The 11,503-nt window shown below is 56.9% G+C and overlaps 2 protein-coding genes across 2 annotated transcripts in view; one reads left to right on the plus strand and one right to left on the minus strand.

Annotated features, from left to right (window-relative positions):
- Nucleotides 1-2,482: 2,482 nt before the first annotated feature.
- On the plus strand, nucleotides 2,483-10,859 carry STARD5 (StAR related lipid transfer domain containing 5). The gene is given in 8 exon segments (XM_090263734.1): nucleotides 2,483-2,979; nucleotides 3,529-3,578; nucleotides 3,890-4,022; nucleotides 6,472-6,498; nucleotides 6,500-6,590; nucleotides 7,234-7,327; nucleotides 10,240-10,371; nucleotides 10,543-10,859. Coding segments are annotated over 8 exon segments (678 nt in total). The 5' UTR covers nucleotides 2,483-2,880; the 3' UTR covers nucleotides 10,595-10,859.
- Nucleotides 10,829-11,503, minus strand: part of IL16 (interleukin 16) — a 62,102-nt gene continuing 61,427 nt past the window's right edge. The window contains exons 18-19 of the mRNA XM_090263735.1: nucleotides 11,361-11,483; nucleotides 10,829-11,251 (exon numbers count right to left, since the gene is read on the minus strand). Of these exons, the coding sequence (XP_090119861.1) occupies nucleotides 11,058-11,251; nucleotides 11,361-11,483 (317 nt within the window). The 3' untranslated portion in view covers nucleotides 10,829-11,057. The remainder of the gene's footprint in view (nucleotides 11,252-11,360; nucleotides 11,484-11,503) is intronic.

Below are 11,503 nucleotides of genomic sequence, written 5' to 3' on the forward strand. Positions count from 1 at the left end.
GATTCAAGGTACCACTGAGCATGTGAGCCACACTATTATAAATCCTCCTAAAAATACCTGTAGAACAGACTCCTCCCAGTCTCAGAGATAGATCATCCCAAATGTATCCACCATTAGCTGTGGAGAGTGAATTCCTCTTGATAAGAATAGTCTGGTGAGCATCCTGGTGACCTGAGGACGCCTCCTGTGGCACTCCTGTGTTCCCAAGCTTGTGAACGGCAGCGAGGTCAGCAAGGATCCTCCTTTGCATCTCAGAGACCAATGCCCCCGGTCTGGGGTGGGGGTCCTTTTTCCCAGCTGCTGCATGTGTGTGTGTGTGTGTCCTTGTCCTTGTGGTGGTGTGCTTTTCCTTTTTCATTTTTTTCACTCTGCACCTGTTTCGTGGTCAGCACTGCATCTGCTTAGAGGAAGCAGGAGGCGATAAAGGGTGTGCGCAAACATGTGCAATAGAAGCTGGGTGTGCGCCCAGCTCTGCCGCTCACTGGCTGTGTGGTCTTGGGTGCCTTATGTGAGCCTCGGTTTCCTGGCCTGTAAAGTGGGGGTTGTAGTCTCTGTCTATGAGGGGCAGGTGGCATCGTGTGGGTCAGGTGCTGAGAGAGCAGCTGGCAAGTGACATGTCTTGACTTGAGTCACAGTTAGCTGCCACCGAGTGAGGAGTAAATGAGCACACACAGGCGCGGAGGGGAAGCCTCAGCGGCACCTGCCAGGACTGAGCCGGTGTGCAGAGCTCCTCCTCAGTGACCAGGCAGGTCACAGATACTCCATGCAGGGCGTTCTCAATTAGAGCACTTGGGCCCATCCCCTAGTGGCCTGGGCTCCCTGCCCCCCCCCACACACACCTACTTCAGATTCCCTCTGTGGCTTGAGCAAGGTCTGCTGCAGGCCTCACGGGAGGGGCCTTGGTCAGTGGGGGCCATGAGCCCCGGCGTTCCTCTTTCCCTCCCTCTGGACCACAGCCCCAAGCAGATTGCAAGGCAGAGCTGTGCAGGCCTTTGGGCCACTCCACCCAGCCCACGCTCCAGCCTGCCTCTCTCCCTGCCCCCGCCCGGCCTGCAGAGGCAGAGCGGACCAGAGGCCAGAGGCTGCCCCAGCGCCGGTGTGTGCTGGCCTCCGCAGGGACACTTCCCAGGCCCAGGCCTCCCTCTTCCAGCAAAGGCTCTTAGAGTGCTAAAAAGGTTTAAACCCGCACTCCCTTCTGATAAGCATGAAAATGTCTTACGTGTTTGCTGTCTTAACAGAAGTCACCTTCTAGAACAGGACTGACTTTCCCTCACTTGGTTGTCATGGTGTTTTATCCCCAAACACAATTCTAATGGGCCCCAGTCTGGCAGGGTCTTGAGCTGCAGCTTTATAGAAATTTTCCACATTGATTTTTTTTTTTTACAAAGGGTTTCTTTAACATAAAAACTCCTATATGTTAGCAGTCAAAATAATTAAATGGCATGCGATGATATAAAAGGACAGGCCAATGTCCTGTGCATACTCCCCAGTGTTAGCAGTTCATTCTGTTCCTTTCTGGAAGCGAGTATTTAAATCTATATAAACATGAGCCCATTTCTGTACATAACACGACAGACATGTGCTATTGCATGGGTTTACTGTGCACCAGCACTGTTCTCATTGCTGCCCTGTGTGCCGACTGGATACGAGTGAGCACTAGGAGTTCCCTCGTTTTCCATGTGAGGATGCAAAGGTCCGGAGTGGCCAGTGACTCGCCAGGGTGGTCGCGGGGACATTGAGATTGGAGCGCGGGCAGCCCGGCTGTCTTCTCTGCAGCGCGGTTTACCTTCCACTCATGTTTCTGGCTCAGGTGGGTGTTGTGGATATCCATCCTGGTCAGCAAACATGTAAAACGTGATTTCTCCAGGAGAATTTAGAAAGCATTAAGTTGTTTCTGAAGTTAAGTACTGAGTACCGTTTATTGCATTTGTAGAGAGGAAGTTGCTGTTGGTTAGAAGAGTGCTCCTCGCGGCCCCTGGGTCGCGGGCCGTGTTCCGACGGCTCCCGCCGGGGCCCCAGCCTCGCCTGGCTTCCTGTGCCGGCGGTGCTCCCCTGAGTGGACCCCCTGTGACTGTGATCCTTTGACAAATGGGTGTTTCCAGTTGCAAGATCAGTCTTATGTGTCTTTGTGCTGGACTTGCTGGGTGAGGCAACAAGGGATAACTTTAACGTACATCGTTGTGCCCTGCCCTCAGCGCGTTACACAGATGCACACGCTCGCCCGCAGAGCGCAAAAGCGGCCGTTTGCTCCGCACGCTGGCCGGGCAGTCCCTGCTCGCTCATCAGACAGGCGGACAGGGTCCCCTTTCATCAGTAACAGCCGTCCCCGCCCGAGGACCAAGGTGCGTTCCTTTGGGCCTTCGGGTGGGTGGAGATGTCTCCTGCTTTTTAAGAGCATTTTGTCCGCTAAGGAAAGGTGCCTCTAGTGAAAGCGTGCTCCGAGTTCTCTCTCCGGTCGTCGTCCGGCCTCACGGGGTCTTGGTGTGCTTGCTCTTGAGAACGTGGCTCACTTAGGGGTCCCTTCTCTCGTGGCTCCTGAGGACACTGGGCTCTCCGCCGGCCTCTCCGGGGTCTCCTTCCGCCGGGACCTTCTCCCCCGCCCCCCACGCCCATCTTTGCTTTTCCCTGTCGGGCCCCAGGGCCCCGCCCAGAGCCTTGTGGGCGGAGCCGGGCTTCGCTGGCCCCGCCCTGGCGTGATGTGTGCTGCGGAACCTGTCCCATCTCCGGCCCTGCCAATCTCAGTGCAGGGCGGGGTCCGCCTGAGCGCCTGGACCAATCCGGGGCTGGGGGCGTGGCTCCGCGCTCCGCCCAGGTCTAGGCTTCAGGCCACAGCGCGCATTGGCCCCCGCGACCCCGCGGCCTCCCGCAGCTCTGGGTGCCATGGACCCCGCGCAGGCAGCGCAGGAGGGCGAGGCGGTGGCCCAGAAGGTGCTCCAGTACCGGCGAGACGAGTCGGGCTGGAAGATCTGTCGCGAAGGCGTGAGTGAGGAGCTGGCGGGAAGGGGCGGGGGCCGTTAAAGCTCGAGCCCCCAGGCCCCTCTTCTCCCCGCTGCTTCGCGCACGTCAGCCCCGGGCGCGGGACTGGGGCCGGCAGGGCCGGGAGGGGGTTCCCTTAGAAAACAGCACCGGGTCACTGTGCTTGCACCTGGAGGTAGGCGTCTGCCCCTTTTCGTGATTGACTTGTCCCAGATCACCTGACGGGAACCTTCCACCTAGCGGGAGGCCCTCCCTTCGCGGGGGGGCGGGGGGGTGCGGCACGGGGACAGTTGTCTCACGTGACACTTTGATTTTTAACAAATGGACCTCAACTGCGCACGGAAATAAAACGGTGCCTTTGGAGGTGGTTTGAAAACCACCCAGAGCTCCTGGGGGCAGCCCATTAAGACCCCTTACCTGCCCCGTCCCACTCCGCCCTGGCTTAGTGGGGTCTCCTTGGAGAATTGTGTCTCTGGCAGCTCTGCGTTGGGGCCAGGTCATGTCCCAGAGCGCTGCTTGCTCTAAAAGTCTGCGATTCTCTACCTTTGACAGAACGGAGTCACAGTTTCCTGGAGGCCATCTGTGGAGTTCTCAGGGAACCTGTAAGTGCTCGCCCAGTCCCCAGCCTGCCCTCCCGACAGCTCCGGGGGGCTTTCGGAGAGGCTCCAGTCACCGCGGCACCCACAGTCAACTCTCCGGTTCTTTTCCAGGAAAGCTTCTGTTTTTACCTAAGTCGTTCCCAGCTAACTGTTCTTGCCGCCGGCTTCTGCAGGCCGGGGCAGCTCAGTGCCCCTGCAAGGCTGCCCTGTGGAGCGGCGACTGGCATGCGGCTTGTCTAGTTGTTAACGGCAGTCCCGGGGTAAACGGGTTTGACGGAGGGCATCCTGGGGTCAGATTCCTTGTTGTGCTGCAGGTACCGAGGAGAAGGCATTGTGAATGGGACACCAAACGCCGTGTGGGACTTTGTGAAGCCACTTGCTGGGAGCCTTCGAGAGAAGTGGGATGACAACGTGACCAGTTTCGAAATTATCCAGAACATCACCAGCGTAAGTCTTTCCAAACCCTGTCAAGTCACTTCAACCCATCCCCTCTGGAGGGCAGTTGTGACACCTTTTGGCAAGGGGAGCACCTGGCCGATCCGTGGTGCCTGCAGCCCTGATGCCCTGCCTCAGCCCAGGTGCAGGTGGGCAACGGTGTGACTCAGAGCTGTGGCTGGCGGAAGCGCGCAGGGGGACAGCAGACTCTGAGGGCCCCCAGGGGAGCAGGGCCTGGTTTCCACCCGTCGGCTCCAGTTTGAATTATTCCCCCTTGATGGGGCATAATGAAAGCTGAGAGTCTGGGCTGAAGGGACAGGAGTGTCTGCCAGCTGCGGGCTCTGCCAGGCGCCAGCTCCCAGATGACAGTTTCTCCGCTGGCAAAATGTGTGTCGGATACTAGCACCGCTGGTTAGAACTTTCCGGATATGCTTTATATTGCCGTTCAGTAGTAGTTGCTAGTGCCATGTGGCCAGAGAGCATTCGCAGGGTGCCTCCTTTGAGGACACGAATTGTTTTTCATTTCTGTCAGTGTAAGTTGAATTAGCCACATGGAACCAGTGGGTACGGCGTTAGAGCAGATCTAGATGGTCCCGTCCTGGGATCCTCTGTAGTGTTTGGAACTCACCTCATTTTGTTTATAGAGGTTGAGAAGGGAAAAATGTCGTAGCCGAAACTAGTAAGAAAGTTGCCTTGGAGAAGTAGTTGCCAACCTGTCCAATTTGAATGGCGTCTTCATTTTGGCATCTGTAGACCTGGTACCCTCTTGGGTATTCACACGGATGGTGTTGTGAAACCCCAAGCAATGGTTCTGTGTTGGCCAGTGAGACCCAAGTGTTCTTCATGTTAACCAGCATCTCACATGTCCTCCGTGTGCATTGTCACAGGGTGTCCTGATGGGGTACAGCAGTCCAGGCTGAGACGGAACCCCACAGGGAGGCCACCCATTCAGTCTTTATAAGCTCTGATGACTTGAAGGGGGGGGTGTCTCTGTGTCTGAGACGTGCTGACCTCCATCACCCCAAAACAGCCAGCTGCCCTCAGAGCCAGAACTGGAATCAGAATCTAACAGTTTCTTGTCTATGTGTTTTGCAATTGCTTTTAATTTATGCCAAGTGATACTTTTTTCCCATTTCCAACAGTTAAATAGCTTCTTTTTCAGATAAATTTATCTAATTTTCAAAAAGCGAATGCATTTGGGTAAAACATAGGTGAGTTAATGGAATTGAAATAACAAAAAATTGTAAAGACACTTTACAGGAAATTATATTCAGATGCTCGAAGTCAAAATGTGGGTTGATGCCCTTTAAACGCAATATAAACATAGTAACAAAACGACCATGTGTAGAATGTTCTTGCAGGTAAAAGTGACTGCATGTTTTTAGTGTGTTTAGACTGGTGGGACCTGAGCAAGAGGGCCTGAGGAACTGGAATGAGGATGCCCAAGCTGCCAGTCATGGTTACAGTAGTACACACAGTCCCTCACTGAGCCCTTTACCCTGGGCTGCTGCTCACCGCGGTTCAGCTGAAGCTCCGGGATGGGACATGGCTTTAGGGTGGTGAGGAGACGTGCCCATGGTCACAGAGACTGTAAGTGCAGCACAGGGGCTGAGAGCCATCTGCTCCCTAGCTGTCAAGTCACCCCCAGCTTCCCCCTGGCTCCCTTCTGGGTCCCAACCTGCTCCTGGAGGCCCCACAGGTTCCCTCGTTGCTCCTGGGAGGCCACGCGTGTCCCTAAGCCTGCCACCTGCAGACAGCTCACCTTTGCGCAGCTCCACTTCGGTGCTCATTGTCCTCACCGCCTTGGCCCACTTGCCAGTGGGTCTGGTGGGCGAGCTCTCTCCTGCTGTGTGTGGGATCCCTGAACCAGGCTGCCCCGGGCCCTTGTCCCCGGGGGCCACAGCCCATCCCTGCCTGGCCCTGTCGGTCCCCGAGGGCACCAGGATTCACACTTGTTGCTTGCGTAGCTCCAGCAGGTCTCTGAGAACTTACACACGACCCCCACACTTCTGCTGGACTGCTAGCATTGAGCTGGCGTAGAAGTTTTCACCATAAATTCCCAAGCATGTCATTTTCAACATGTGGCATGTCCAGCAATTTGGAACAAATCAGGACATCATTTTTTTAGATGCATCTAAAGTAACATGGAATTTAGCACCAGCATTCATTTCAATAATGCAGGAACACTCCTTACTCAGAAATGTATCATTTTTCTGCCTGGAACTCAAATTTTTATTCCATGTAACCTAACAAATTTTATCCTGATATATTTATTTTTAAAAACCATCATCCCACATCATAAATATGTATGTAAGTTAAAACTAAAATTTTTAAGTTCATGTATTTCCTGTAATCATGAAACCCTTTTAAGTGCTGAAAAATCTAGCTTGAGATATGATTATAATTCATTAAAATAACATCACCAGTGTTGACACAGCAGGACCTCCCTTGGCTTTGACAGACATTGTGTGTGACCAGAACCGCCACCCCCCTCGGCCGCCATGAAGCTCATTTCTCCCCGAGACTTTGTGGACTTGGTGCTGGTCAGGACGTACGAGGATGGGACCATCAGCTCTAATGGTGAGTGACGGCCGGCGTGCTGCAGGGCATTCAGGGGGCGCTGGGCTCTTCCTGCTCCACACCCGCACGCTCCCGCAAGGAAGCCGACCGCCCAGGCCCCTGTCTCTGTGTGACCCGCCTTGTCTGGGGAGGGGGATTCTGTGCTGTGGGGACAGTCCACAGGCTCGTCATTTTACTCTGAGTCACAGGGGCGGTCAGTGCCCTTTTTGTTCCTTCCAAGGCTCGCAGTTGTGCCCACACTTGCGGGTTACAGTTTGGCTTCACAGAACCTTGGGTGCGACAATTCCCTGAGCCCCTGGCGGCAGCTGCCTGAGAGGGGTGGGCCAGAGTTTGGTCGCCTCCTGAAAGCCACCAGCCCCGCGCTGCCTGCCCGTCTGCCCATGGGGCAGGTGGTGGCACGGTGGCACCTCCCGTCTCTGCTGACCTGAGAGTGTACCTTTTTCTCCCCCCAGCCATCACAACGCTGAGATGTTCTTTTCTCTGCTGTTCTTGCTGTGTCTGTGTGTGTGTGAGTGTGAGTGTGTGAGAAGGGACACTGGGTGGGGGCAGAGGGGGCTTGGGACCAAGTGGTAGGGTCCCCTTGCTGGCTCCACGGGCTCCAGGTGGTGGGTGCAGCTTTCTGACCGTTTGCTCTGCCTTCCAGCTGCTAACCTGGAGCACCCGCTGTGCCCCCCGAAGCCAGGCTACGTGAGGGGGCGGAACCATCCCTGTGGCTGCTTCTGCGAGCCTGTGCCAGGGTAAGGACAGTCCGCTGGGCCGCGGAGCAGGCCAGGAGCAGACAGTGGCTCAAGGGTGGGATTCTGTCGGGCGGGCACAGGGGTGGCCTTGCCTCACGGAGCTGTAGGCCCCGGCACCGCAGGGCTCTGCCACACCCTCCTCCGTGCGCAACGGGAATGGTGCGGGAGGCGCTGCTCTCCTTGCTGCAATGGGGAGTCCTTCCTCCAGCCCCAGGCAAGCTGGGCGCAACCCGTGGTCCCACTTAGCAGAGGAGGAAGCCGGGGCTCGGGGAGCGGGCCGAGGGGTCTGTGCAGGGTTCTGTCCCCAGGAGGTTTTTGTATGATAACCTGAAGGCCACTCATTCACCCGAGGTACCACCCACGCTGAGGTTGAAAACTTGTACCTGTTCCTGGCAGAGGGTGGGGCAGGTCTGAAGTCCCTAAGGTGGGACAAGTGTGGGGCGCTCAGGGGACAGCACTGAGGCTGTTGGATCAGCACAGGCTGTAGGTGAGGTCGGTGATCTGGTCAACAAGGCAACAGACACCTCCCTCGGGAGGGCCTGTGGGCTCTGGTAGGACTTGGGCACAGTAAAGGGAAGGCCACTGCGGAGTCCTGAGCAGATGTGCGTGGAGTTCGGGCTCAGTGCTGTGATGGGCGTGGGCAGGAGCGGTCAGAGAGCGGGGCCTGCATGGAGGGGAGCGCGGGACCCAGGCTCTTCCCGCCCCAGAGGTGGCAGCGTCGTGCCCTTGCTTGGCGCCCGGCACGGGGGGGTCCGGCGCTCCGCATGTGCAGCCTCACTGATCCTTAGAGCGGACGGCAGTGAGCCCTGGGACCCCGGCCGGCCTTCTCTGCGTGGAGGCCGGGCCGCTCCCGCCGCTCCCCGAGCCCCGCCGTGCCCCCTTCTGTGAACGATGCACGAGCAGCACCCCAGCCCAACCCATGTGCACCGCCCACTGAGGCCATTGCCCACGCGGGGACAGCACCGCCATTGAGTAGCACTGCTGCAGGCCCTAGAGGACGCTGCTGGGAGAGGCAAGGGTTGGGGAGCCTGGGGTGGGGGAGCAGCTGAGGGAAGCCCCCAGCACCGGTGCGGTGGGGCGCGGTCCGCACGGGGCTGCGCTGTGCAGCATGGGAAGCCTCTGCCCCCGTGGTCACGCTCTGTGCTGAGCTGACAGGAGCAGCACGAGGCCCCTGCTGGTGCACCTGCTGAGCCCCGGGCCTCGGGGGACAGGGTCTGACGGGCCTCCCCCCAGGCCGCTGAGCTGCACGACAGCAGGAAACATCAGGTGCGCAGGTGCCGCACTAGCTGGGGTTCCTGGTGGTGCCCTGATGCTGGTGACGTCTTCCAGTAAAGTGCCAGGTGGGCTCCACAAAGCCTGTCCCTTCATTGTTCTGGCCATCAGGGAGGTTGTGACAGGAAGGACCGCTTGTCCCGACCGAGCTGTGTCCTGTCTGCTCCCAGCTGTGCCCCTCGCTAAGTGTAAGTCCCCGCCCTCGTGCCCTGAGCAGAGGCTGTCACGTGTGCGGCCCAGGGCTCCTCTGTGTGCCGCGCTCCTGCCCGCCCTGGCTTCCTGGCCCTCACCGCGTCCCCTCAGATGAGCCCTCGGCATCTGTCTGTCATTCCTCTAAGCCGTTCTCACATCTTGTTGAAGAGGCCGTCTTTACCGCATTGTGTGTTCTTGCCTTTCTTTGTCAAATATTAATTGAGCATAAAGGTAAGGGCTTATTTCGGGGCTCTCTGCTCTGTTCCGTTGATCTGTGTGTCTGTGTTTATGCCAGTGCCAGGCTGCCCTCATCACTGCAGCTTTGCAGCACAGCTTGACATCAGCTGGTGAGAGACGTCCAGTTTTGTTCTTTTCTTCTCAAGGTTGCTGTGGCTCCTCGGGGTCTTTCCTGGTCCTGTATAACTTTTTGGACTCTTTTGTTCTAGTTCTGTGAAGTACACCAATTGCTAATTTGATAGGAATGGTGTTGACATTGCTTTAGATAGTATAGACATTAATGATTTTCATTCTTCTACCCAGGAGCACTGTATATGGGTCCATTTATATGTATCTTCTTCCGTTTCTTTCTTTAGTGTCTTTCTTGTTTGCAATTTTCCAAGTACAGGTCTTTTACCTTCTTGGTTAACTTTATTTTGAGACATTTTATTCTTTTTGATGCAGCTGTAAAGGGGATTGTTTTCCTAATTTCTCTTTCTGACAGTTTGTTATAAGTGTGTAAAAAATACACTCTTAAATATTTTTCAGGACTTTGAAGGGTTTTTACTATGTGGATTATATCCATCAGTATTTGCTATATTTGAAATTAAAGATGGGATTTAAGATTTTCTTAAATAACATTTATTACATATTAACAAATATTTTTATGAAAAATAACTTTTTCCAAACAGAAATAATGAAAAGAGTGCCATTGTTCTGCATGTTGCCAGCCTCTGTGAGGCCAGGCGTAAGGAGAGCCCGCTGTGTGTCTAGCTCAGCGTGCTGCGGTGCCACCCGTCATGGGGCCCCTGGAAAGCACCCCATCCCCGCGGGAGAGGATGAGAGCAAAGCAGGCAGACGGCCTCTCGGCGCCGCTTTGAAAGTTCTCTGACCTCACAGGCCCCCTTGGAAGGGTGTTTGGAACCCCGAGGACTCCCCAGACCTCGCAGACCCGTGTCCTTGCTGCTCCCAGGCCCCCACAGACAGACGGCGTTCTCTGAATCCAGGACAGGGGATTCACGGTCCCCCTGGGCGGGAGGTGGCAGCTGCTCCTGCGTGCTGGCCTGGCATGACCGTGGACGTCTCCACCCTGCGCACACAGGTTCAGAGGAGACTCCAGACAGTGACATCCCTGCGTCCCTGCCGCTCCTGGCTGGCCGCCCCTGGCCTGCCCTGTGCCCGGCCCCGGCTCCTCTGCAGACACATGACCCAGCTCTGCTCTTCCTACACAGGGAACCCCACAAGACCAGGTTGGTGACCTTCTTCCAGACGGACCTGAGTGGTTTCCTCCCACGGAGCGTGGTGGACGCCTTCTTCCCGCGCAGCATGGCCGGGTTCTACGCCAACCTTCAGCGAGCGGTGAGGTCAGTGCCGCTCCCCACTGGCTATCGCCTGACCTGGCTGCGTGCTCCTGCGGGTGCCAGCTGGCCTAGGTGTGCTCCTGCAGCCACGGCAGCTCTGTACATGTTTTGTGTGATAGACAGTATTTTCCAAATCAGCCCCAGTAACCCTTCCCCTCCCCTCCCCTGGGACAGGCTTGTGCCAGCTCCGACTGAGGGCACAGGGGACATGGTGCTGTTCCAGTGACGAGGGATGCAGGCCACCCGGCTCGGGCACTCGCTGGGACCCTCGTGTGGTGAGAAAGGCCAGGCCACAGCTGTGTGAGTGAGCGGCTGCCCACGGCTCCGCCCTGGGCCTTTGAGTGGCTTCCGCGGACGCTGACCCCCAAGCCCTACCGGCCGCACTGCAGAGCCCTGACAGGACCCACGTGGTCTCTTGGGTGGGTCCCGGTTGTAATACTCAGAAGGTCTGCACGTCAGGTTGTAATACATGCCCTTTATTTACAGCCCCACAGTGTAGCGCTGAGTTCTGTCTGTACACAGTCTGTGGTTTGTATCAGCCACCCCCCCGTGACGCTCCCTCACCTCTGGGACAACCATCTGGCTGGGTGCTGACCCAGAAGGCCCAGCCCTGCGCAGCAGCCCTGGGTGGGGGTTAGCAGTGACCCTGAGAATCCACGTGCCGTCGGCTCTGATGTCCGCGTCCCCACCTAAGGGTTTCCAGCAGCTGGGGTCCCCTTGGACTGCAGGCTCTTCCTCCTGATGAGAACCGTGACCGGTCCATCAGGTAGTGCCTTGATGATGTTCCAGGCTTCGAACCGTGTGAGGCCCTGCACATCCATGCCAGCCAAGTGTAAGATCTCATCTCCTGGCTGGACTGTCTCAGTCTGTCCCGAGGCTGTCCCTGGGGTGAGGGAGAAGGAGACAGTGTATGCAGGTGACAGGGGAACAAGGAAAGGTGCCTCCTGCTGGCCACCAGGGAGGGGAGGGAAAGAGCCAGATGCACGGCGCACCTGTGAAAATCCGGTTGATGGTGAGTGGCTTGTCCCCATGCAGGGAGCCCTTCCCTCCTTCCAAACTGAAGCCCAGCCCTGCCGAGGTCTTCTCCAGCGTCACCGTGTACACAGCGGCCTCTGCTGTGGAGGGAGAGACGGGA

Source organism: Furipterus horrens, unplaced genomic scaffold, assembly GCF_987537825.1.
Source record: "Furipterus horrens unplaced genomic scaffold, mFurHor1.1.pri manual_scaffold_16, whole genome shotgun sequence".
Taxonomy (NCBI): Eukaryota; Metazoa; Chordata; class Mammalia; order Chiroptera; family Furipteridae; genus Furipterus; species Furipterus horrens.